Below are 25679 nucleotides of genomic sequence, written 5' to 3'. Positions count from 1 at the left end.
TCTCTTTTGTTTCCCTTCAGAGTTTTATTTAGCAGAATGCAACTGTTTCAGCCCTGCCAAGTGCACAGCCCGACCTGACGGCCAGCTTGGGGAGGCATACACTGAAAGCAGGGCTGGCTCTGCCTTTTAGCTCAATTCTTGCTCTGGACTGCAAAGGACAACACAAGCAGCTGTCAGGAGAGCAAGCACAGGTGAAAGGTGGGCCCTGCTCCAGGCACCTTTCCCTTCCACCAAATCAGTCCACCCCACACACAGCCTAGACTTGCTTTGCATGGTTCAGAGCTTGGCTGATCTCAGCCTGACCAGCACACACAGCTGATAGGGCATCCTGGCTCAACTTGCCCCTCAAATGCTGTATCCACAGAAAAAGAGAGAAAAAAAAAAAAAAAAAAAGGAAAACCCACAGTTAATAAAACAAACCCTGACTTGCACATGCACAAAATAAAAAGGGTAAAGGAAAATCAGCCTTGATTTCCACTAACAGGCAGGTGAGGTTGCAAACATTTGGCCCTTTGTGCACTCTTCAGTGTAGCTTTCTGGCAGGCAAAAAAATCCCTTCAGAAGTTTTGGGACCATTCTCACCTCTCCTGCCCTGCAACTCCCTGAGCCAAGTGTCAGCTCTGCTGAGTTGGGGTGACCTGAAGCAGTGGTACCCTTCAGGGGGCCGTGAAGTCTAGGACGTGCAGGGCTGATGCCAGGGCAGCGTACAGATGGGTGGTACTGAAACGGAGGCAGTACACCGGGCTGCTGGTTGGTGAAGACAGGTGAAAGCTCTGCAATAAATAAATAAATAAATAAATAAAATAAAAAAGGAGAATCAACCTTTGAAAGATGAGGTCAGCCCAAAGACCTCAACCACTGTTATAGATTCAAAGGTCAAGATGCTTGAGCAAAGCAGGCTTTTCCTTGCATATAGGTTAAGTTCCCCATGGTGGGCTCGCCCCAAAGACAGCCCAGCAGCCCCTCTCTCTTCTTCCACAGAGACATGGGTACTGGGATGCCAGGGAAAACTCGGAAGCTCTGCTGCTGCCCAGCCTCCAGCTGGCCCTTACCTGCAGGCACCGAGTCTGCCGCTTATCCCAGAGGCGGACCACACCGTAGTAAGAAGAGCCGCTGGCAATCATATGGTTCTTATCACTCCTTATGCAGTACAGGGCGCTGTCGTGGGGCTCTTCCCACTCCTGGACGCACTTCCTGCAAGGCCAACACAAACGAGAGCGGGCCTGAGCTTCCGTTCCTCCACCACTGGAACTGAGGCCCAACTTGCCCGAAGGAGCTCATTCAGCGGCAGGCGAGCCCCCAGACACTGCACAAGGAGCACCCCGGAGCCTCACGCAGGCCCCAGATGTCAGCAGGGTAGGCTCACCTGGTGCTGGTCCGTATGTCCCAGTAGCGGATGTAGGTGTCATACCCACAAGAAAGGAGAAGGGAGGGTGTTTCGTAGAAGACATCAAGGACTCCAGCTCCACGGTGGAAGTCAGTCCCTAAACAGGTCAACAGCTGGCCGCTGCAATGAAACACAGTAGAAGAGTCATTCAGAGCAAAATGTCCTTCCAGCTCAGCTGGCCAGAGCAGAGATGAGGTCACAGAAGTTTCATAGATATAATTTCTGCGATTAACAGAATGCAAAAAGCTTGCACAGTTTTTCTCTCCCTCCCCCAGCTTTTGCTACTGGTTAGGCCACTAACTGTCATGGAGGGTGACCAGCAGGAGTCACAGCTGTAAGACAAAGAGTCAAGGAACAGAAACAGCTGACCCCCAGCAGAACAGGATCATTTTCCTTGGGAGAAGTGACCAGTACTCTGAACAATGGGGCTCCACTTCCTTGGGAGAGAATTCTCAACTTAGTCAAACTCCAGATAATCTGCACAGTCACTTATCTTGTCAATCCCATCCCAGACTCTCTCCTTCAAAATACTGCCCACTAGAGCATCCCCCATATTTTTGACACACACCTCAGATCCACAAGCAAATCAGACTCTTCTGACCCAGTCTGCCATGGCTGCTCTCCTCAACCCCCTCCAGTTATACAGTGTACTGCAAACACCGTATCTGGGGCTGAACACGACAGGTGAAGAGCAACCACCCCAGGGCTGGTCTGCAGATAACTTTGCAAAGGCGAGGGGTTTTTTTTTGTGACCCCTTCCTCCTTTTTAATTCATTGCTTGCCGTGAAACAGCAAACTCAAGATCTTAATGAAGCTCTAAGCCAGATGCTTTGTGACTGTATCACTCTGCTGCTTGTTCATATGCAGAATGAGCAGCTCATCAGGTGGATGGTACCTGGTGAGGGCCCACTCTGCCAGACTGCAAGAAGGAGCTTGAGTTCCTTCCCTGGGCCATATGAAATTACATCAGGCACTTGGCACAGCCAGTCCCCAGTATCACTCCATGTACCACAGCAGCCAGAAACATCCAGCCATGGCAGACTCTTGGGAATGGAGGGGGACAATCTGCCCAGCTGTTGAAACAGCCACATATTGCAAACCCTCCTTTTTTCTTCCTCCTCCTCCTCACACCCTCTAAATCAAAAATGCTGGAAACAATAAACCTTGAAGCACCTGCTTTTCAAACCCTGCCGCACGGCCACCCCTCTCCAACAGGCTCTTGGTTCTCAGGACAATGAAGCAGTCCTGAAAGCCGACAGCACGGATCCCGCAGTGGGGTCACTCCCAGCATCTCCCTCCATTATTTTGTTACTTTCTGCTCCTTGATCCAGCATCACACAGTTCTGAGGCACATCGCCAAATGCCTTAATTCTGTCTGTAATCTGGGCTAAAGCCCTCGTCGGGGGATAAAGACCACACAAAAGGAGAAATAGAGTCCTGGGAGATGTTAAAACAAGTAAACACCTTTGTGTCAGGAGAGAGAAATCGCTGATAAAGCAGATTAGCACCTCGAGCCCTGGTGTCTCCAGATCAGAAGGCGAGCCCTGGCCGATCTTTGCAGCCAGCACGCTTCTATGATCACAGAGCTAGCGGCATGCTGGGGCCAGCCTGTTTCCCCACAGTCACTCTCCAAAGAGCAGATTATGTAGAATAACAATTTCTTTGTGGCTGTGTAATTCCCTCCGTGACCGTGGCTGTGGGCAGCTACATTGGCCCTTGATGCCAGGGCCCTAGCAACCATTTAGAAAGGCCAACCAGCCCTAGTGATGGCCCCCCCGTGCAAACCTCTCGGACAAGCTTTAACATCAAGTGCATGAATTAATCCCCCCCAACACGAATCCAGGGGTGCTAGCTTATTGGACTTTGTGTTTCTCCAGGCAAGGGATCGAGGGGATTCCAGGCTTCAGCCCTTTGCAACCTTCTCACAATACATTAACCCTTGGACGGTTCCTTGCAAACCAATCCAGCAGCAACTCTGCACCTGTGTGCAGGTCGAGAGGTTGAAGCATTCACACTCTGACCACTGGGAGCAAGAGCCATGTGGTTTGGCTGGGGCAGATGGGTCCTCAGCTCCACCACAGAGTGAGACATGGATGGGCATCTCTGAGCTGTGGCACTCCCCTGCCCCTCCAAGCACTCAGATCCCCTCAATCTGCCATTCTGCAAAGCCAGCAGGACAGATGGACACACACACAACCCTTCTCAAGGCTTCCAAAAAAACGTTCTTCATCCTACAAGTTACAGGTGTGGCTCAGAGCTGTAAGACATACAACAGAGGTATGAGGAGCAGTCAGCTGCTCTCCCAAACAAGAACCCTTGGACTACCTGCGAGATGCATAAGGACCCAGACTGCCCAACCTGCAGAATCCTCTGCCAGTTGCTCATGCAGGAGCAGCGAGTTACTCACAGGAGATGAGCTATCTCAGCAAGCCCTATGCAACACTAGCAGCTTGGACCACTCTCCCCCCACTTTGGCATGCTACTGGTTCTTTTTGGTTTCACAGAGTAGCCCCTGGACTGGTGCTCTGAGTACATGGCACTTTGGGAGAGGATGGGCAGCTGCACATGGATCCTGTGCAGCACTGAACACTGTACCAGTGCCTCACTCCCAGGTTCATCCACAGCTTCACACCTCACTGCAGTGGTACCCAAGCCTCCCAGCAGTAACACCTGTTTTTCTCCCTCCACTTCCCTTTCCAGTCTACACAACAAAAAAAGAAGGGAGGGGAAAAAAAAGGCAAAAAAGGATTAGCTTTTCTCCATAGGCAAGAAAGGAGCACAAGATACTTGGAAGTTACTGCAGCAAAGCAAACCTTGTTTTTCTGGTTTGTTAATCAGTTCAACTCTCCTGTTCCAAGAACAGGTCAGCCAAAGCAGCTTTCAACTGGGAGGTCCAGCCCCTGAGTACAGCAGCAGTCCTTAGCAGTTTACAGAAACAATGCATTAGTTGCTACAGTGAAGCACTGATAATCTGACACCAGGGGAAAATAACACTGTGCCGTACACTGGGCATACAAACCAGAAGACCTAAGTGTTCTGGCATGACCACACTTAAATTGATAAAGATGCAGAACAGTACTAATATTTCCTCTGTTTTTCAGCAAGATGTCTCCGGACCAGCTAGTTGGCCAGGCTAGCTCCACATACCCACAACAAACATAAGCAGTCATGCTGAGAAAGGGAAAGGCCAAGAAAGATCGAGCGTGGAAGGTCTACACCACCTCCCCACCATGCCCTGGCCCTCCAGCAGTAGCAAGGAGAGGCTGCTTCACTCCCAGGCCTTCTTTGAGCAAGCCAGGTAGTGAGCTGTGCAGATTGCTGGAGTTTTGCTATATTTTCTATACTGAACAATCCTGGGTCAGATAGTGCCAGGGTTCTGTCCCCGTACTGAGTGGCACTGACAGAAACATCTCTGCACCAGTGGAGCTGAGTCACAAACACAACAGTCCAGGTTTCCCGGAAAGACCAATCTACAGCCAGAGCTCTCAGCTTCAGCACCTTAACCACAAACCACCTGGGCCAACGCAGCACCTACAGACACACAGGTAGGCCTCCAGTGCCAAATAGGAAGCTCTCAGATATTCCTAGTTTCTCCTACTTTCTTTTAAGCATCTAGACAGACTGACTGGCAGTAATCCAGCACCAGCCCACAAGGGACAGAGCCAGAGCGAATCCAGCGAATCCTGAAAGTTGTGTTAGCACCAGGTTTTGGACCCCTTGCTGACAGAACAAAGATGTTTAAACAAAGTCCCTGTGCCTGCAAAACATATCAAACTAATGAGTCCAAAAATGAAAGGCATTTTGTTCAGGCACTATAGAAAATACTTTGATTCATCTCCATCTATTCCCATATTCCTCTGAAAACAGAAATTTTAAAATTACTTTTAAAATAAGCTATTTGTTTAGGATTTCCACATTTTACTCTTCTTTTTATGCTGGAAATCTAGCCATGAGTATTGCTGTTGTGATGCCTCCAGGAGACAGAAGCCTTCTAGCCTGGAAGGAAAGTGAACTACCAAGGAATGGCAGAAACAAGTTAATTTAACTTTTTTTTTTTTTCTCCTTTTTAAGGACAACTTCAGGCTCTATTCCTCCTCACCCCAGCAATATGTGAACAAAATAAGATCAGTCATGGCACAGCCCAGATGGTTAGTTGCCAGATAATCCATGGGATGCTGCTGACACCAAGTTAAAGCCACATACAGCTTCCCAAGTCACAGTGATTATTTGTGTGACCACAAAAGCTCAGGATTTTCCTGACACCTTGCTCGTAGCTAGAGTCCAAAAGAAGTCTGCACCTCTCTCCCTGTACCCTGTCCATTTGCTGCAAGTGTTGGCCAGTTGTCTCCAATATAGATGAACTACACTCCAAAAGCTGGGATGAAACAATCCACAATTTTCTCCCCATCTTCAATTTCTGGTGACCCTGATTCACTAGAACCGATATTATACAAATATGCAAATTCTAGGAAACAACTGCTGAATTCAGAACATCTGCTGAAGACAGAGATGTGCAAAATTGAGGACACAATTCACTCTGGAAATCTCATCTGTGAATAGTGTTCATCCATAAAAAGAGGAAAAGCCATTGCACATAAGCAGGTGACTATGCAGAAAGCAGAGCTCTAAGCCAATATTTTAGCCCCAACAACTACGTGCAACAAGCCAAGTGGGAAGCATATACTTTTTAAAAAAAAAAAAGTGGAAAGAGCACCCTACAAAACATTGGGATATTTGAACTGAGTATCAAACAGGGAAAAGAAACAAAATCAATTTTAAAACAATTATGCAGAGTGTAGCATTTGCACAAGTTCTGTCATCCAATTTGGAGAGTGCATGAAAACCAAAGGAAAGAGCTGAGCTGTCGTCTCTTCCAGGTGCTTTGCAACAGCAGCTGAGGTACCCAGGGGATGCAGCAGCTTAAGTCAGGAAGGGAAAGGCTTGGTCAAACAACATCTATAATGTAGGTAAAGACAAGCACAGATCCTTGGCAAAGTTGTTCTTCATAGAGTTATCCTACCCCAAGGTTACCCCTGCGTTTAGCCAAGGTTATTAATTCCTGCGGGGAGATGTAGGGGAGATGTTTGGGGAATTTTGAGGGAGCACCTCCATGGGAAATGGCTCAGAGATGCTGTTATAAGTGATTTTCAGGAGAAATTTTCAGAAGAAATGCCTCTCAGCTTCCCCAGCACAGCTGAAGGGACTCAAGCCAGTAGGGGGGAATGACACCAACGATGGTTTGAGATTGTGTCAGAGGGGAGAGACAGAAGAGGGAGTTTTGCGCTCTTTTCTTCTGCTTTCTCTGAATTGGCCCACACACGCTTTAAATGGTCCAATAAAAAGATACAATTTCTTTACCTTTCCAGCTCTGGGACCCTGTGAGTTTTTGTTGTTCGGGTTCCCGTAAGGTTAAGTTCAGAGGATAAACTGACACGCTGGGCTATGGGAAAAAGCCAGTTTCTTCAAATAAAGCCACAACGGTGCAAAAGAGACCCTGCTGGGGCTTTTATTTGGGAAAACAAACAGAAATGGCACCAAGCCCTTCTGCTTTACGAACCAATTTAACTATAAAACCAATGTTCTCCCTCTCGGGGGTGAGGAGGGGAGAGAGACAGGACATGACAATAGTCCAAAACCTTTGGGGGGGGAAAAAAAAAAGAAAAAAAAAAAAAGAAGAAAAAAAAAAAGAAGATAGGACAAAAAAGATTGTCTGTCCCCTTTTCTTTCGTGTCCACAGCTCCTTTTCTTAGCACACGTGTGTTCTTGTAAAAACGATTAGATTGCAATTTGTATAACATGGTGACCCCCAAATTCAGACATTTAACCCCTTTTCTCTGCAAAGAATGTCAAGAATGTCTTCTCTGTCTTTCTTTCCAACGGGAGGAGTAGGGGGAATTCTCTCAAACTGTGATTTCTTGGGGGAAGAGAAAAAGAGGGAGGCAAGGAAAAGAAGCAGGGAATTCTCAAAGCCTCTCGCCTTTCGCCCCACTTGTGTGGGAACAGGCGGCTGTATTGCTCCCTTTCTGGACAGAGCTCTGCAGGTCTCCTTTAGTGGGGAGACAAAAAAAACGGAGAGTCCAAATCAAAACAAAGCCATCTGTTTAAATGAGCTACCGCTAGCCAGTGGCGGAGGGGGTTCCTCATTCACTCCTTCCCATTCTTCTCTCTTGCCTCTGTTGATTCTTTCTCAACCCAGGGAAAAATAAAGATTGCTTTTGCTTTGGCTCAGAGGGATGAAACTGATTGATGTGCTTGGAGTGTCCAGCCCCCACCCACGCTCTCTGATTGTTCAGGGCCTTGTAAAGTTGTCATAAATATGCCTGAACAGGAGCCCAAAGGCCACAGCATGCCCTGGACATGCACACATCCAAAGGGCAGGAGCTGGCCTCATGCTCATCTGCAGTGAGACAGGGCCAAGACTGCCATGGGGAGGAAAGGATTTGGGATAAACACCTGTATGTAAAACCATTGTAAGAGGAAGAACATTTAGGTTAAAAGGCACTAAAGCCCTCTTAAGAAAAGGCAGTCAGAAGATGCCCAGCTTATGTGAGAGGGTTCAGAAAGACGATATCAAACCCAACCCCAGAAATCAGTAAAGAACCAGAAGGCCCCAACGGTTTTGAGAACATATGCATACCACGGGAAACACAGTGCACAGACAAGACTGAAGCTATGTGTCATAGCCAAGAGACAGAGCTCTGAACACAAAGTCTGCCAAAAGGAACAGTCACCCAAAAGACTGCCACTTAAGAGGATCCCTGCAGTAGCAAGCTTTCTCCAGTACTGGCTCAAACAGTTGGAGGCAGGACAGCAGGCCTATGGCCAACAACGCTCAACATCTCAGACCATGGGAATCAAATTCTACAGTTCAGAGCTGCAGAACTAGGGTAGGAATATTCCTTCTGGCCTTGTCCAATGATTAATACATGCCTGAAGACAGGACACCTGTTTATATCTAGTCTTGCTGCTCAAGTCACAGGTGGGATTGCCAGCTCCGTGAAGAAGGATCTGCTTTTCCCTTGTCCTAGATCTACATCCAAACTCTCCATCCTACCTATCTTACTGTAGAGGGAATCATCCCCAAGGACCAAATTAGAAAGCCAAAGACAGTTGTTGTGCCAAACTGATTTAATATGAACAGGCCAAGAAAAGGGTTTGCCTGAAGACAGGAATTCCCCTATGACAGATCCCAGTCTGTCACTTCACCAACACTTTTTCCTTTGAATTTCAGGAAGAAGGAACAGCATTTGTGTTCCTGATTAACCAAAGGACATAGAAAAGGGAATACCCAGAACAGACGCTTTAAAAAGAGTAACTAAAGCCATCTGTGGACAGGATGGGGAAACAGCAGAGCAAAAGACAAGCAGGAAAGCCTCAGGAAAAGAGAATGAGCAGCCATCTGAGGAAAGGCAACTACCTGTGGATCATCCTGCTGCAGTGAGCGGAGGCAGCACACATTTGCATTCACTTGCCTGATGTAAGCATATCCCAAAAAGCTGTTTAGCTCACTGTTTGACAAGTTTTGTATTGGTTATTGCAATTTATAACTGTGTTTAGTCAGGGTAGAGATGCTGAGAAACAAACCCAAGCCTGACAGGAGTAGAGACCTTCTTTCCCATAAAGGCTGGAGAGGAAAAAAAAAAAAAAAAAATACTTGGCATGAGGAATATTTAGAAAAGCAGGGCAGGAGAGGAGATTCTGCATCTACACCATAGTACTATGATTCTTCTGCCCCTCCCAAATCCTGTGAAACTGTTATCAGTGCCAGGATAATATTTGATATCGCTTGTCTCTCCTGTTACCAAAGATATGCCAGACATATCAGAGGTATGACACAGCTTGCCCAGAGAAGCTGTGGATGCCCCATCCCTGGAAGCGCTCAAGGCCAGGCTGGACAGGGCTTTGAGTGACCTGGTCTTGTGGAAGGTGTCCCTGGACCAGGGCAGGGGGGTTGGAACTAGAGGATCTTTAAGGTCCTTTCCAACCCAAACCATTCTATGATTCTATGATATCCACCTACTTGTCTATGACTGGATAAATCCAGTTTAAATGCCTGGGTGAAACAGGCTCCCCACATTTTGAGTCAGTTACCTTTCCTTTCAACCTAGCAACTCCAGTTCCAATCCATTTGCACCCTTCACCCAACAAACGCCTTTTGTCATTAAATTAGAGGGTCTCAAACTTGTTTAAACCTTGGAGTTCAAAGCAGTGCAGAGAATGATCTTCTGCAGATTTTGTTTTAGAACATAATGTTAAGAAGTCTGCTTGTGCATCTTGAGCCAAGGTTCTAGATTAAAAGCTTTTGTTGAAAACATTTTGCAAGCTTTATAATCAAGAATTAGACTTGCAGATTCTTGTTTCATTTATCTACTTCTACACATAAGTCTGAGCATGACAGGATGCAAAACCAAGAAGGACTGGATTTAAACAGGAAAGCACCAGTAGTGATGAGCTAACCAGGGTGTTCTCAGTGTTACACATTGCAACTGTCAAATTACACTTGTTGTTTAAGAACAGCACAGAGAGCTCAAGTTTTAAAGCTCTCCTTCCTTGTTGACAGTTGCTCACGTTCACCCATTCAATGGCTCTAAAGAGTCACCAAAGTGGATGCCAATCAACATATGCCAAAATTTGAAAGACAGCAACTAATTCTTGCCCACCCCACTGCACAGACAGATGTAACCCAGCAAGGGTCCTATGGATGCACACACCAGAGATCAAGCAGCAGCAAGTTAGCAAATTTCAGCCAGCTGCTCATGATGGTAATGCTCATGGTGGCTTTCAGAGAGAAAGAGTACAATGCAATAGCGCTAAAGGCAAATACTGAATACTAACTTGCTCAGCAGCTTCCTGCCTACCCTGAAAGACTCCTCACCACCTCGCTGCTGAAGGCACCAGCCACACACCTGAATCTCCCTTCTTCTTCACTCCCAAGCCACTCTCATGAATCCTCTACCTCCCAACTCCCTAAAACTTGCAGACATCAAAGGCACCTGCCTTGAACACCTGAAGAGCAGGGGGGCCTGACAGTCAAGAAATGCAACTCTGTATCTTCCCCTTCCATGCACTCTCTATTTTTTACCCATCTCTTTGAAAAAGGTGGCAGAGATAAATGGAGAACAAAGAAATGAGAAAAAGCCACAGCTTTGGCCCACACCCTGCCTATTACTTAAGGGGGAAGGAACTCTTCCGAAAGAGGAGGAAAAAAATGTGCTCAGACACAATGGCTCAAAAGGCCAGGCAGCAAACCGGGCCACTTTGTACTGCTAACAAGGGAAACCTAATTACAGGAAGAGGGCAAAGAGGGACAGATAAAAGGGATACAAAATTTCAACATCTGTTGCCATAAAGGGATAAGAAGTGGGGAAACGCAAAGTGTCAGTTTGGTGTCAGTGACAGCGTAAAGCCACTTTCAAAGGGCTCAGGAGAGGGAGAAAAAACGAACAAGAAATTAGAGGGTTCTTAAAAAAAACAAAAAACAAAAAAAACACTCTGCCAAAAATGCTTTCAAAAGAGGGGAGGAGATGGACAAAGACTGGATATTTAAAAGGTAGAGGATCTGGGGTAGCTTGCAGGGCACAGCTAACTTTGGCTCAGTTTTCACAACAGCTTTCATGCCCTGCGTCTGTCATGTTGTGTCAGAGGAAAAGACAATGTAGGACTTCTGCAAAGTGTTTACAGCAGGAGGCCAACCATGCCATACAGATCACTGGTCCATTTCAAACATTGGGCTTGGCAGAATAGCTACAAGAGTTACTGCAAAGCAACCTCTGGAGTATCCTACCTTATGGAGAAGCATTCCTGAGGCAGGAGCATTTGTCACCTAAAGACGTGCAGACCACCACGATAGACTGGGAAGAAACAGCTCTCCACAGGCAAATGACAAACGCTGGCCTTCGAGCTGTTCCCAGTGGTGCATCACTTCGTCTCCCAAAGAATTTAAATTCCCAAAGGAGATAGGAGGTGGGAAGAGAAAGAAAGAGAAATGAATCTGAAGAAAATGTCCTTTTCTCTTGCTTGCCTTTAACTAGCTGTTCTGCTGAGCCACACACTAGCACCAGCAAATGAGACAGGGAGGTCTGAGCAGAGAAAGGCAAATGGGAACAGAGGTACCTGACCTGCAAGAGGGACAGCTGCCATCATATCCATCACTGGCACAGAGAGGCAAGGGGACTTGCAAGGGGCCAAGGAGTCAGCAAGGCCCAATAACTTGATGCAAGGACACAAGCTGGTATCCAGTGGCCCATACTGCTAACCATTCTCCTTTCCTGTGCAGACCTCTAATTACCTAAGTTATTCACAGCCCCCTCCACGCACATGCCTTGATACCGAGTGGCAATAAGTGTACAGCAGCTTCCCCACATCTAAAAGCAATCAGACGGCACAACATAGCATCTGCGGGATGAGATGTGTTCTCCAAAAGGTGCAGCTAGCCAGCTTCAAAAGCATAAGAAAAAAAAAAAAAATCCTCATTCATTACAGGAGAAAGGGCCAGGTGTAGCAGCAGCTGGAATTTCAGCCATCAGAGACAGTGTCTTGGCATTACGCGGTCATTCCCCTGCTTTAGACTCCCCTTGACAATTGCTTGTTGCTGCCTGTTGCAGCTTTGATCCAACGCCGTCATCTCAGCAGAGTCAGAAATGAAAGACAGTTGTGGGGGTAGGATGTAGCAAGAGGCATTTCCTTTCCCCACTAAAAATTTCCTCACCGCCAAACCCAACGAAGCCCTTTTCAAAGCCCAGAACATATTTCCAGGTGAAGACATTATCCCCTTCCTCTTGGAGGGATAAGAATGGCTGCCCCAGGGTCAGGGAACAGCGAAGGTCATAAATATGAAAACATACCATGACCAACAGCTACAAGCACCAGCCGAGGACTTATCTGGCCTGGAACTAAGAAGATCAGTACACAAAAGGTTATTTAAGCTTTAAATCCTTTTGTAGCATGTTCCAGCTCTCAGCTGTTGGGGAAAAAGACCACCTACCCCAAGGTAAGAGAATGCCACAGAAACTGCTGCAATGTTACTTACATCCCCATGCAGAAAAAACCCAGTTAACTGAACTAACTGGTCTTGGACAGCACTAAACATCTAAGTGGTGCTAAGGACCCTGTAGTTTTAAATCATGTGTCTTAAGCATCACTATCTTGCCTCATTTTTCTGATAGAGAAGTTGCCTGGATTCTGCTCTTAGAGATAATGTCCTTGCCATATTCGGCCTCTGCGGGTCAGATCCTAGCCCTTTGTGGCCACAGGGAAGGGGTAAGCAGCAAACTCGGGGGGCCTGGCTCTGCGTGACATATGTTATCAGGACACACTGGGCACAGGAGGAGCTTTTCAGTCTTGGACAGCTCTAAGATTCTGAGTTTCCATGCCACGCTCCCGCTTCTGGAGTCTGACCAGGGAGACAACATGCATAAGCCTCAAAGGAAGAAATAGCATTTCCCTGTGAGATCACTCCTGGTAACCTCTGGGGCCTTTGAAAATTAATCCATAGCTCTTCTGGGAAGAAGAACAGATTATGGAGAAGTCAAGACCTGGAAGGACAGCTCTGTACTCCCTCGTTATGAATGATCACATCAAGCTTCACATGCTAGTTTCCTGGCCATGCTCCCTACTCAGTCTCCTGCCCTGCACGTGCTGATGAGACTCCCAACTCAAACACAGGTCCCCAGAGGGGAAAAGACCCAGTGGCATGGTGCATTCTAGCTGTGACAGGTGAAGAGGGAAGAATAAGTTTGACACTCCAGCCATTGCAACAGAGGCCCAGTGGCCTAGGTTGCCTTGGCTTTTTTATTTGCCTGTCACTCAGGCTTTGACATTATTGAAAGATCAAACTCCGTTGTGCCTGTTCATTACCTTAATCCTATTTTTTACACAGCTTTATTATCTCTTCAGGCTTCCTTGGGAAAGACTGTCAGAGAGGCTGGGGCAGGGGGGGGAGAGGGTTGCCTATCTCCTCACCCCTGTCAGATGCCTCTATTCAAGAAAGACTTGATGGGGTGAGGTATCACAGCACAGCCTGCATCTCTCTGGCAAACTCCAAAGGCACCATTGGATTAGTTCACCAAGAAACACGCACCATATCTGAGTGCGCAGGCACTGTCTTTCCTGCTCTACTTTGCCCTTTGTGGGATGCATCCTTCGCAAAGTCTTTATTTTCGTTACTTCAGAAAAAAAACCAAGCCAGTTATAGTTCTACTTGATGCAGTTGATTCAAACAATCTAAACTACAGACTAGAAGGCAATAGGCCTCAGACAAGCCCTGCATCCACACCAATCCCCAAATATAGCTCTGCTGACACCCCTCAGATCCCTTCTGCCATTGCCCCCATCTCCCCTTCCAGAACCCACCAGCTCACCTCAATCCTGACGGCACTCCCTTGATAATCCGTGCCATGCCACTCCTACCCAGAGCATACCAATCCTGGAAAGCTGAGCTGCCATTCAATAATCCTGCCAAATATTTGCTATCTGTCCATCACTACACAAAGACCCCCAGGCTGAGTGTTTCAAATTTGTCAGCAGTTGAGTCTCACGTCAGGATTTGAGCCCAACATTTCCTCAGTTGTTAAGGTCAGCACCTTCACCGAACAGGAACTACTCAACAGCCCCAAATCAGAGGCCACGGGAATTAGTCTCCTCAATGCTTATTAAGACAGAGAGAAGACAAAATGCCTAAACCACTTCCGTAGATAACTGTCGGCACCCCTCACCTCCCTGAGCTACCAGAAACACCAGTCAGGACAAGATGACTGTAGAGTCTGCGTTTGCCTCTGGCTTCTGAGCACCACAGATAAGTAGGTGAATGGGAGGATGCAGACCATCTTCCTCACCTCTCTGGCTCAGGCTGAAGTATCAACCGAGACAGATGAAGAGGAAGGTGTAATGGGCATATTCTGACTGTACATGGGTAATGGGAAGAAACCAGGATAGCTGTGACATCAACTAGAAAAGCTGGGAAGAAAAGTCAAGCTGCTCCCTACTGAATCAGAACCACCTCTCACATACACCTTTCCACAACAGTTCGTTAATTATCTCCCACTCTCTCCCACATCTCATTTTTAAACATCCCTTGCCTACGTGGACTAAAGGAATTATTTTATGGCATCTCCAATATTGCATCTCTCATCGTTATTCACTTTTCTCATCAAGTCCCCTCCTTGTAACCTGGAAGCTCACTCACCTCTCAAGGTCCCAGATTCTCAGAGGTGAGGTGTGTCCACAGCAGGCTGTCCCCGTCACAAATGAGCTGTTTAAAAAAAAAAAACAAGCAAACAAACAAACAAAACCACTTACTAACCCTCATGTTCTGAAGAAATAGCGCATGAGGAAGACAGAGAAAAACAGGCTACAAGACAGACTTTGAATTCTAGTTCAAGACTATTTCAGCTTGTTCCACTGCACTTCACAAGGGGCAGGCAACAGCAAAGGGAGAGGTGCTCCAGAGCTCTCAGTAGCTGAGCTTCCCAGACGAAGCAGGTCACAACTGCAGAGAACTGGCAGGACATAAAGATGTATTTGCATATGCAAAGGGAAAACCTAAAACAGGAACAACTGTAAATTACAACATTTTCAAGAGTTAGCACAGTACTCTGTACATTTCATATACTGTCAACGCTGTCAGCTGCGGAAAGACCCCATGGAAAATTCCCTGTTACTTCCTATTTCATGTCTCGCTTCTGTTTGCTGGCAAATTTTGAGCGCAATCATGAACTCCCTGCAGCATCACAGGCCTAATGAATCACAGAATAGAGTTCTCTGGTCCAGACAGCTTAAAGCAGGGTCAATTTCAGAGCTGAATCAGGTTGCCCTTGCCAGTGCTCAAGCACTCTCTCTGAGAGGCAGCACAGCTCTCCTGCAGCAATATTTGGCTCAGTTCACACTCTCCAGCAGGGTCCATTCCAAAGTTCTCTTTGGCAATGCTATGTCCCTGCTGCACATGCTGGCTCCAGGGGTCACCTCACCACCACTGGCCTCACACTAGTTGATAAGACAGGAACAAATCCTTAATATCAAGCAGCAGAAACATGGGTGCTGTGGCTCTCCACATCACACTGCTTGTTTCACGCCAACTTCCTACCCTCAGTTCAAAAAGAGAAAGCAGCTCATACAAAGATTTTTAAGTAAGCTATAAATGACCTCTCACAAAGCCACATTTATTGCAGCTACCAAGAATAAAATGCCAAAGCTATGTTTAAGTCTTTGCAACAAGGATAGCACGAATGCAGGAAACGGAGCCTGCTTTAAATAAAAGTCAGCTCTATGCTTTGCCTACACATCTTCTACAGCATGACACAGGGCTGGCAATTGAAAGAGGAAAGCAAAATAAGGAAACAGTGTCATGTCTGTAAAAATAGCAGGTTTTAAACATTTCTTTGATCCTCTATAACATTCTTCCTTTGGAAGTCAGAAGGTGTCTCCAAGCCTCTACTGTACCAAGAGGGGATTATTGCAGCATCCTGGACTTTTGTGAGAAGCACTACTGCTGGTGTTACAAGGCACTCAGCAGCAAAGTAGTGAACACACACTCAAATCAAAGCCAGAGAAGAGCCATGTGGAAGCAGGACCAGAACTCAGGACCCCGACTTTCAGCTCTGTGGTTAGCTGAGCAATTGGTGTCTCCAAATCGTAAGGCCAAAGCATCACTGCCAATACACTCTGCAAGAAAAGGCAAGCAGATAACATCAAGCCATCTCAAAGAGCTACATGAACCAAGGAAGAGCTACAGCTACAAAGGCTCTTTTTTTTTGCTGGCTTTATCCCTCCTACCCAAACTCACATACCTGAAGATGTCCACAAGTCCTGTGACCATTAGCTGCTCTTTCAAAGTCCCTCCAACCAGGCTGCCTTACACGCAAAACCCCAGGTTCACTGGCAGTGCATATGCAATTGGCTCAACGCACCTGTAGCACAGAGCTCTGCACAGATGCTGCAGGGTGCTCCGTGGAAGTCCCTGACCAAAGTCTGAGAGTCTAAGGAAAAGCCAATTCCTGTTGCTGTGCAGCAGCCACAAGGACCAATTAAGAAACCGCACAGCATTTCATATTTGTAAATGGGGTTTCTGCTCAATAGCTGTCTTCTCTCCACCATAGCTCAGGACAAGAGGGAACATTTCCCTTTTGCCAGTGTCTCCCATCTCAGAGGAAAATAAGCAAAAGACACCCACTTGGACAGCTCACTGGTCAAACCTCATGTCTGGAAAGCAGCACTTTGGTCAGGAAGTCCCTCAGCTACAAAGCTAGGTGTTGGCTTCTGGCCCTCCCTCCTCAAATATAATCCATTAATAACTACTAAAGCCAATTACCGTGGTTAGAAACATAATAGCAGTCAAGGAGTCAGTCAAGCGGGCAATTGGGTGCTTAAGATTTTTCTTTTGGGGGACAAGCTGACTCTGTCCCAGCAGAGAACGCCCTCACGTGGGAGACAGGCCCCTTTGTGCTGAAGGTATGCGCAAGGCTTTGATGGTTGCCACAGGTCTAAATTAGCATGGAGGCACACCAACAGGGAGAAAAAGGTGGGAGGAACAGCAAGGTCTAATCCCCGCTCATGCTGTCAGTTCTGGACTTCAGCTTTCCCTCCTTAGTCCTCACCCCCCACCCCTCAAAGGAGAAAAGAAAAAAAAAAAAATAGCATTAAATGAAGAGATTTCTCTCCAGCATCACGTACAGGCCTCAGGGCCACAAACAAGTCTCTTCTGGGTAAAGCTGACGCCATTCAGTCAACAGGAATTTTGTCTCATACTTCAGTAGGATCAGGTTTGCAGGCCTTTAACAGGCTGGAGCCCATTAGCAAGCAAAGATAAGACTTCTCCCAGAAGAGCAGGGCACCTTCACTGAGAGGATTAGAAAGCAGCATTCACAAGACATGCACAAGAAGTAGTACCAGTCAGAAATTGTCAAAGCCTGAGAATGAACTAACCTGGAAGTCTGGATTCCCAGGGGATGATACAGGGCCCCTCACCTTGAATCTTGTCTGCAGGCATACACCTTCAACCCCCAGGCCTCTCAACTGGAAACCTCGCAGAGGTGACAGCTTCACTCCAAGCAAAAGGGCTACACAAGTCAGCTTTGGTAAGTCTAAAACAACATGCAAATTGGAGCTAAGCATATAAAGCTTGGCTCCAAAACTTCTGAAACATCGTTCAGCAGAACTGAAGCCTTGCACCAGGGCTGCTTCTTTCAGTTTACCTTCAGCAAGGCTTTTTGTCTTAGGAGGCACACAGCACACACCAAAAACCTGACCTAGAGAACTGCAATCTTTTCACAACTGTTCTTGCCAGCTGCCCGAGAGAAACAACTCAAGCTGAGTTATACTAGCTTAGTGAGTGTCATTTATTTTGCCTAAAATGCTTTCAGGAGTCAGAGACTAAAGAGAAAGTAGACTGGGAAGACAAGAGCACAAGATACCCTACATATGTTACCCCAGGGATGACCCATCTCACTGAAGTATGATACTACTGATGCACACAGACACTGACCAAATGCATCTACCTGCTACATAAAAACTGCTATGTCCAAGCTTCAGATGGCCTTGGAGATGCAAAGTCCCTTCCCCACTAAGCTTTCCTCTATGAAAGCTGCTGGGTACCATGACTACAAGCTCCCTCCAAAAGGCTCCTCTAAGGGGAGAATGAGCATAATTGCAGGGCTTCCATAACAGGACATATTATTTTCACAGGGATCCCCTGGAGGTAAAACCAAGCAAGTGAAAATAGCATTTCCACCTCTGCTATATCAGGAAGGTGAGGATTTTGCAAAGCATCGAGACACACAAACTTCATACACAGCATGATTTTGTTGTCCAAAGCAAGGCATTTTCCAACTCATCTGATACTTTGATGTTCTCTTTCCCGTTTGACACTTCCTACGGGGTGGGGGGGGTGAGAAAAAAAAAAAAAAGAAAAAAAAAGGAAACTGTTGCTTCTGAAGCCAGACCTTCTCTATGCCACCAAAAAGATATTTCATTAGAGATCATCCCACCACAACAGAAGCTGGGCCAGGGGATGAGAGAACAGACATCCTGGCAGTGCTGTTGGAAGAAACACAAGAACTTATCTCCATCTGACTGACTTCTGGTTGTTGAGGATTCCCATGGCATTTCTGGCAACAGCTCTGGTTACAGTCCAGCTGCAATGATTCCATGCTGCCTGCTCCCAAGGTGCCAACTATGCAACTATGGAATTTAACCCCACCTGTAGCATCCTTCTCTACCCTATCCAGGACAGACCATTGCCAGATGCGGATGAACCAGAGGCAACAAGGTAGCTGCCCAGTCCTTTTGGAAAGATGCTGTTTGTCATGAGGCTTGGAAACAGTCTCACCTCCAGAGACACAAATCCCATTGTACGTACCTTCCTCACTGCCAACCCAGCCTTCAGAGCAGGCATTGCTTGAGCTGGGAATTGCGCAATGCAAAGTCACTGAAGGAATCTGGTTGAAACAGGCCCTTTCCAACCTGTTCTGTCTAAACTTCCGCTGTGCCCCAGGCTTGCACCCTTCCCCTGTACTGTAAACAAATTGCTTCTCAAGTCCTATTCTGCTCTTTGAGGATTTCAAATCCAGAATCCACTTGACACGTGCAAGAGCCTGTTCCTTCCTCCTCATGTGCTCCCCCGCCCTCTGGAATTGGACATCGTTGTTCCATTTTGGAGACTATTATATACAGAGACTCATCAGACTGGGAAACAAAGAAGTTATTACTCGACAGAGCCCTGCAGCTGGGAATGTGGAAGGGAGGGGGAGGGGAGGGGGAGAACCGAGGGAGACAGGCCAGGGGGGCTGGTAGCAGCATTATGAAAATTATCACCAGAAACGACAGCTCAAAGACAGAAAACATCTTTTTTAAAAAGTCTCAAGTAGGATGAGAAAAGGAGAAGAGAAAGCGAGTCCGAAAGGGAGAGCGGAGAACGAGAGGAAGCAGTTGGTGCCGATGGTGCTGCGGGTTAAACACACGGGTCTGTGGGTTTGTGTAGCCTTTGATTCAGCACTGACACGCTTTGGCAAGGGAGGCCACCGGAGCTGTCAAATCCTTCACCAACGTGCCCATCAATTGTATTCAGCTCTCCCCGACCCGCACTGGCATTTTAATTACTGTTGGGTAAACTAATTTGTACAAATGAAGGCAACTCTGCCTAATAGAATATGCAAGCTCTCTGACCTCTGACAGGCGATGACACAAGATACAAAGGAGGCAGAGGAAGGCTTTTTATCAGAGCCTTATTACTCTCTATTACTCCAATTAGTTAAGCTCCAGTGCTCCTAATTGGGGGGAAAAATTGCAATTAAATCAATTTTTGATGGGCTGAAAGTGGGTTACCGAACCGCCCTGCCTGTGAAACACTGATATTATAGCAGCAAAGGTCAAAGTCTTTGTCGGCACCTGTGGGGCCCCCACCTCCCCTCTCTAAGCCCTTCTGTGCCCCCCCAACACACGCACGCAGCTCGCTAAGGCAAATCACTAGAACATGTCATGTCTTATCGCGGCCGCCACAATCCTCCTAACCTCATCAGTTGACATCATTACAGAAGGTAACTCCTCCAGCATGAATACAGTGCTAAGGTCACACAAACTTGACGGAGCCCCTGCTGAAGAGCCCAGGAGGCTGGGGAGCAGATGCAACAGTAGCAACATCGTGAAAGGGAGAGGAGAGGGGCAGAAACTCAGCACAGGGAGTCTGGGCACCTCCAGCATGAGGCTTCTCCAACAGACCAGATACACACAAAGGGAGGGAGACCAACACAGTGTGGGGAAGCAGATGTTCCTTCCCCAGGGGCATTTAATTTACAGGAAGAAAGGAGGAAAAAAAAAAAAAAAAACAACACCACACCAAACAAAAAACAACACAAAACCAAAAACAAAACACACATACAAAAAGAACCCCCACAGCATCAGTTTAGCATTTTCTTCTCCACGAGAAAGCAGGCACCAGAAGCATGCAAGAAGTCCCATCCCACCTGCCTTTGATTCAGGCAATGCTGGACAAATCCAGGATTGGGTAGTCATGGAGGGCTGATGTTGCCCCTTCACTGCCCCAGACCGATCCCTTTAGCCCTACTTTGTGCCTCTTACGGGACGACCAGAGAACTGAACCCAGCATCTTCAGTATCTCAGAAGGAAGCCACAACTGCCAGGTTATACGCTGACCACAAACAGAACAAAAAATCGGGACATAAAGCAGTTGCACCAGAAGTCCAGCCACAGTTAATGGGCCAAAATTACAACTTTCCCAAACAGGGAGCACAGGGAGTGGAAGGCTAGTTAGAAAAATATAAGACTGGAAAAGCTGAAGGTGGCAATGACATGATATAACTGTCTGAAATCTGAAATAACAAGTACAGGTTGCTTCCAAATTACTACAGCTCTGCAATGTCCCTCTGGCTTTTGGCTCCAGGCTAAGTCTTTCCATATGCCTCAGTCTTCAAGAGCCTTCCCATCCTTCCAATCCCGCATACCACACTCCTCTCGCATCCTTGTCATGCAGTGCTTCAGCTCCAGACCTTCAGTGCAAGAAAAAGACGACAAGGTCCAAACTGACTTAAAGCTTTTCTATCTGCTGTTCTAGGCTCAAGGGTACCCACACTACACTTTGTTAAAGTCTGGTTTCAGGACTCTGCTGGCACTCTCCTCAGGTTCCTGTACCACTCCAGACTCAGCACAAAGAAGAGCTTCTAGAGTGCTCTAGAGCTGAGCTTCTGTTTGGGCCTAACTGCTCGCATGTATGTAAAACAGTCCTGTATTTGGAGTCAATAAGAGGACTGAGCTCACCTGAGCAAGCAGAGACACGCTGCAGCATTGCCTCATCTTGGTTCAGCAGTGAATAACATTGCCAAAGAGAACCAGCAGCTGGAGGCAAATAACCAGGCTTGTTCCACAAACAGACTGGGAAGTGCTGGCATGTTTGCTGCTGCTTCCTTGAGCCTCATGTGCATGCCGCAGTGTCCCTCAAGGCATCAGTCACCTCAGGGTTGAGCTGTGCTCCTGATACGCGTCATAAATTGCACACAGAGAACCTACAGAAGAGCTCTGCCACTTCCCACCAGGGACTCAGCACAGAGAGAAACAAAATGCGTAAAGATGGTTGCATGAATGCCTCAACATTTACAACCACTGCTGCTCCAAGAGGAAATGCCATGCTCTGGCAAGAAGCACCAGTGACACAGGCGCAGATAGACTGACCAATAGCTGATTCGCATGCTGCCTCGAGCCCCAGGTAGACCACTAGAAAGTGGTCCCCAGAAAGAAGGCATTTGCATTTTGTACTGAAGGGCACTGTAGACATGCCGAGCTGAAACAGCAAAGTCTCACATTCGAGGCTTTTGATAGAAGAAATGCTCACGTCATTGTCTCCCGCACAATTTACTGCATGCCTCAGGGTAGCACGAACGTCAGCTTCACCTCTCCAACCCTCTGCCTTGGCCTCTAACTTCAAGGTCTTCCCCCAGACTTCAGAGACCCAAAGGCTGGAGAACAGAATAAGCCTTTAATATTCCCAAAGGCCCAATTCACAGCATGGTAGATGGATCATCCCTACTCTAGCAAGTTAATTAGCAGGTACCCAACCTAGACACCTCCATTTCGCCTTCACTGCTTTGCAGTTTCACCCCGTATTGTCTGCCTAAGTCATCTCATAACCTTGCTCACTATCCCTTTGTCAGCCCTGCACCAGATAAGTTTTGTGAAAACAGGCAGTCAGATATAGAATGTAATCCCCATTTCTGGAGAAAAACTGAGCTCAACAACATCAGGACAGAGATTCCAGACAGGACAGACATGCACACAGACCTCTTCCACACTGTGGCATTGAACAGGAAAATATCCTTTATTAGAAACTAGTGAGTCCATCCACAGAACAGTCCTGATGTTCTAGGGCTGTTTGCATCTAAATAAAACCCTCCTTTCCCCAGTACTCCACATGACACATGCTTTTAGGGAGAAGCAAGTGTCCAGGACAGGACCACACTCAGATTAGCTCTATAAAAGCTGATGGAGGGTCCTGGGTGGTCCTGTACAAGAAGGATATTCAAACAGTGCTTTTCACAGTGCTGCTGTCATTTTTCAGAGCCTCAAACAGAAATGCCTTTGTGGCTGCACAAGTATTTCTACTGGTTTGATATCAGTCCTACTCCTTTATTAAAAGGAAAGGCTTGATAACCCATGTTTAACCATGTGAAATACATACGTGCATGATAGGTCCAACATTCTTCATCATCCTTCGTCACTCCCCAACCTCTGGGCTTGCCAGGCATAGATCCGTTGTTCAGGACACAGGCCTCTGTACAAGAACTTCTGCATCCCTAGCTCTCTCCAGATGCAGTTTAATCCTCAACTGATGCTCAAGTTATTACAGTTATTACAGGGAAAAAGAGACTCCTTAACCACAGGAGAAATGTAATCCAGTATGTAACTTGGGCACTGGCCTGAAAAATGCATAGTAAACATCAAGGGGGGGGGGCAGAAAGCCCATGCCAAAACCATTCTGCCTCTGTATGCTTACCAGATCTTTCTGTGAATAGAGCTCTCTTTGCAGGCAGCCACTGGGGTTACATCTTGGAAGCTGAATCATAAACATGACTCTGCTGAGAAACCACTTCTGAGTCTAAAAGCTGGGCTGTGCAAGAGAAAGAGTTCTCTATTCCTAGCACATAAAGCTTTTTGGGGAGAGAAAGAAAAGGGAGAAAAAAGAAGAAAAAAAAGAGGAGAAAAAAAAAAACCAAAACCGAGGAAGTCTAGGGACTTCTGGATCAGTCCAAGACTGTGGTTAAACACCACTACAGTAGGGTTATTTCAGCTTCAGCTTATCAGTAACCGGAACAAAACCTCACAGGATATTTTTAATTCTGAGAAGCTATAACATTAGAAAGGCAAATAAAATCACTACTAAGGTCACACCTGTGTTTTGAGGAGTTTAGCGGGGGGGCTTATCGTTCCTTCTTTTTCAAGTGCAGGTGAAATAATCACAGCTGGTGTCTGGACTTTAATCACACTACACATTCTCCCTTCCAGCATTGCTAGGGCAATCTCAGCCATCTTCAGCAACTTTATCTTGTGCTCCTCTCTTGCTCTGCTCTCCAGAGCAGCCACTCAAATACAGACTGGCAAGACTCCTGCTAGGTACCCACAAGACAGCATGCTCTACCCCTGATTACTGCATGTGCCATCTGCAATACAGTGCAAGGGAATTGCAAGGTGACTTCATAACATCTCCTCCTGAGCAAATCCACTGGGTTTTTTCAGAACCAATTCCAAGGAAGAAACAGAGGAAGCTGCTAGCTGAGCAGCAGGAAAACATGGTCCCTGGATGAGATACACTGGACACCATCTGCTCCTGGGATAAGGCAAGGCACCTATAGACCATCACACATCTCAGGCAGATCTCTGAAGGCCTAGCACTCAGTTCTCACCCACCTGCACACTCACCTATAACTTTCACAGCCAGCACCTATGCCCTCTCTTCCAGGCTCAACACCATCAGCCTTCCCCCTCACTCCAATGGGGAAGACACCCTGAGCCTGACCCTCACCCACTTCCCCAGATTCAGCAGCCCCCTCGAGCTCAGTGCTCTGGGCCCACACACAGTCTTACAAGAAGCTCTGAACTCCAGCCCTCGCTTTCTCAAAGCCTGCCCAGGTGTAAAGCTCCAGCGATTCCTTTTTCTTTGCCATTTTCCCCTCCCTCCTCCCTCTCCCCATAGCCCCACCAACACTTTCAGGCCACACAGTGAGCTAGGAGGTTGGAGTACACGAGGACCACTGCAGCAGTCGCGCTATTTCAGGCCCCCCCCCCAGCCCACAAGACAATTTCTAAGAGCTATTTCTTACCCTCCCCTCCATGAAATTATTTCTGTTAATTGCCTGGTGGGAATCGCTTATAGGTGGGGGAGACTCTCCCCCCACACACACCCTGGCCCCTAATTGGCTTATTGAAGTTTTAACGGGGCTTTCACCTGGAGAAGCTGGTAATTATTCCCTTCATTCCCCTCTTGCTTGTACCTGTAGCTTCACACTTGGGGCCTGCCTGGCTCCACAGGGGGGACTTTGTTCCCTCTAACTACAGGCCCCACACAAATGGGCCCAGCAGCAGGAGAACACAGCAAAGTGGTAATTTTCAGCCCAGCGTAATTAGCCAAGGTTCTTTCAGCCCAAACTGCTGAATGGGGAGGGGGCTGCTGGGGAGGGTGCGCCATGTGGGAACGGCGGGACAGGGGCTGCTCTCGACAGGCGGACAAAGACCTCTCAGGGGCTCCGATCTGGGGAGAGCAGGAGGAGGGGGTTTGAGCGGGATGGCCTGCCTGGCAGACCAGGGGCACGGCCAGCAGTGGGACACGCGCCGAGGTCAGCTCATGACAAGCATCTTTCCTCCAGCCCATGGAACAGGGCAGCGCAGGATGCCAAAAAAGGGGTAAAGGAGAAAAGAGATCCAGCGATGGACAATAGGACCATATGAAGAGGTGCAATGCATGACAGATTCTTGAAGGCCTGATGTAGCCTGTGCTCCCAGGGCAGGATTTATAGTCTACTACCTTTGCACTGAGATTACAAAAGGCAACAGACATGGGGAGAGGAAACTAGAGGTCCCAGACAGGATAGCAAGAACTGTGCCAAGGACAGAGTGACAACTCTTATTGCTGAGAAATATCGGGAAGAATCATTCACCTACTCCAGCATCTGCCCCAAAAGTCAGGCAACAAGCAAAAACCAGGAGAATAGCAATGAAGGCTCCAGGTTCTCTTTCTGCTGAGCCATTTTCTCTTAGCAAAGCAAAACTACTTTTCATAGTGGGACCTCACTTACCCTACATCCCTGCTACAAGCCGTTGGTTCTGCAAAACCTGCCAGGAAACCTGCTGCACGTGGGTTCACCAAACCACCTGACTTCCAGTGTATTGCTCCTGTGCCACACCAGACTGGCATCAGTTGTCCCACAAGCCAGAAACTGGCATCCAGTAACATAGTGCCTCTGTTGATTCTCAGAACTTCTTAGCATCTACACTTTCTTTGAATTATCACCATTGCCTTCAGGATAGAAATCGTTGTCCTGGCTGGTCAGCTCCAGGTCTGTAGGCAAGTTAAACCTGCTCAACTGACTTGACGATCACAGCTCCAGTGCAATGGGTGGTTTTGGTGGTTTTTTTGTTGTTATATTTTGAAAAAAAACTCATCTTGTGTCCCTTACGATTGCAGAATCCTACTGGAAAGAAAGAATTGTCACAACCTTATTCTCCAATGAAGACCAAATGGTTAGCAGACAAGTGAAAAGATGCCAACTACTTTTATCAGAGCACCTGTTATACAGGA

The 25679-nt window shown here is 47.2% G+C and overlaps 1 protein-coding gene across 1 annotated transcript in view; it reads right to left on the bottom strand.

The window, feature by feature from the left end:
• Nucleotides 1-25679, bottom strand: part of FBXW4 (F-box and WD repeat domain containing 4) — a 62572-nt gene continuing 36893 nt past the window's right edge. Inside the window, exons 6-9 of the mRNA XM_086752230.1 lie at nucleotides 14571-14636; nucleotides 1367-1507; nucleotides 1053-1194; nucleotides 1-773 (exon numbers count right to left, since the gene is read on the bottom strand). Of these exons, the coding sequence (XP_086608356.1) occupies nucleotides 657-773; nucleotides 1053-1194; nucleotides 1367-1507; nucleotides 14571-14636 (466 nt within the window). The 3' untranslated portion in view covers nucleotides 1-656. The remainder of the gene's footprint in view (nucleotides 774-1052; nucleotides 1195-1366; nucleotides 1508-14570; nucleotides 14637-25679) is intronic.

This window comes from Chlamydotis macqueenii, chromosome 7, assembly GCF_036417535.1.
Source record: "Chlamydotis macqueenii isolate bChlMac1 chromosome 7, bChlMac1.mat, whole genome shotgun sequence".
Taxonomy (NCBI): Eukaryota; Metazoa; Chordata; class Aves; order Otidiformes; family Otididae; genus Chlamydotis; species Chlamydotis macqueenii.
Note: the sequence above shows the minus strand (reverse complement) of the source record. Positions and strands in the feature narration are given on the sequence as shown.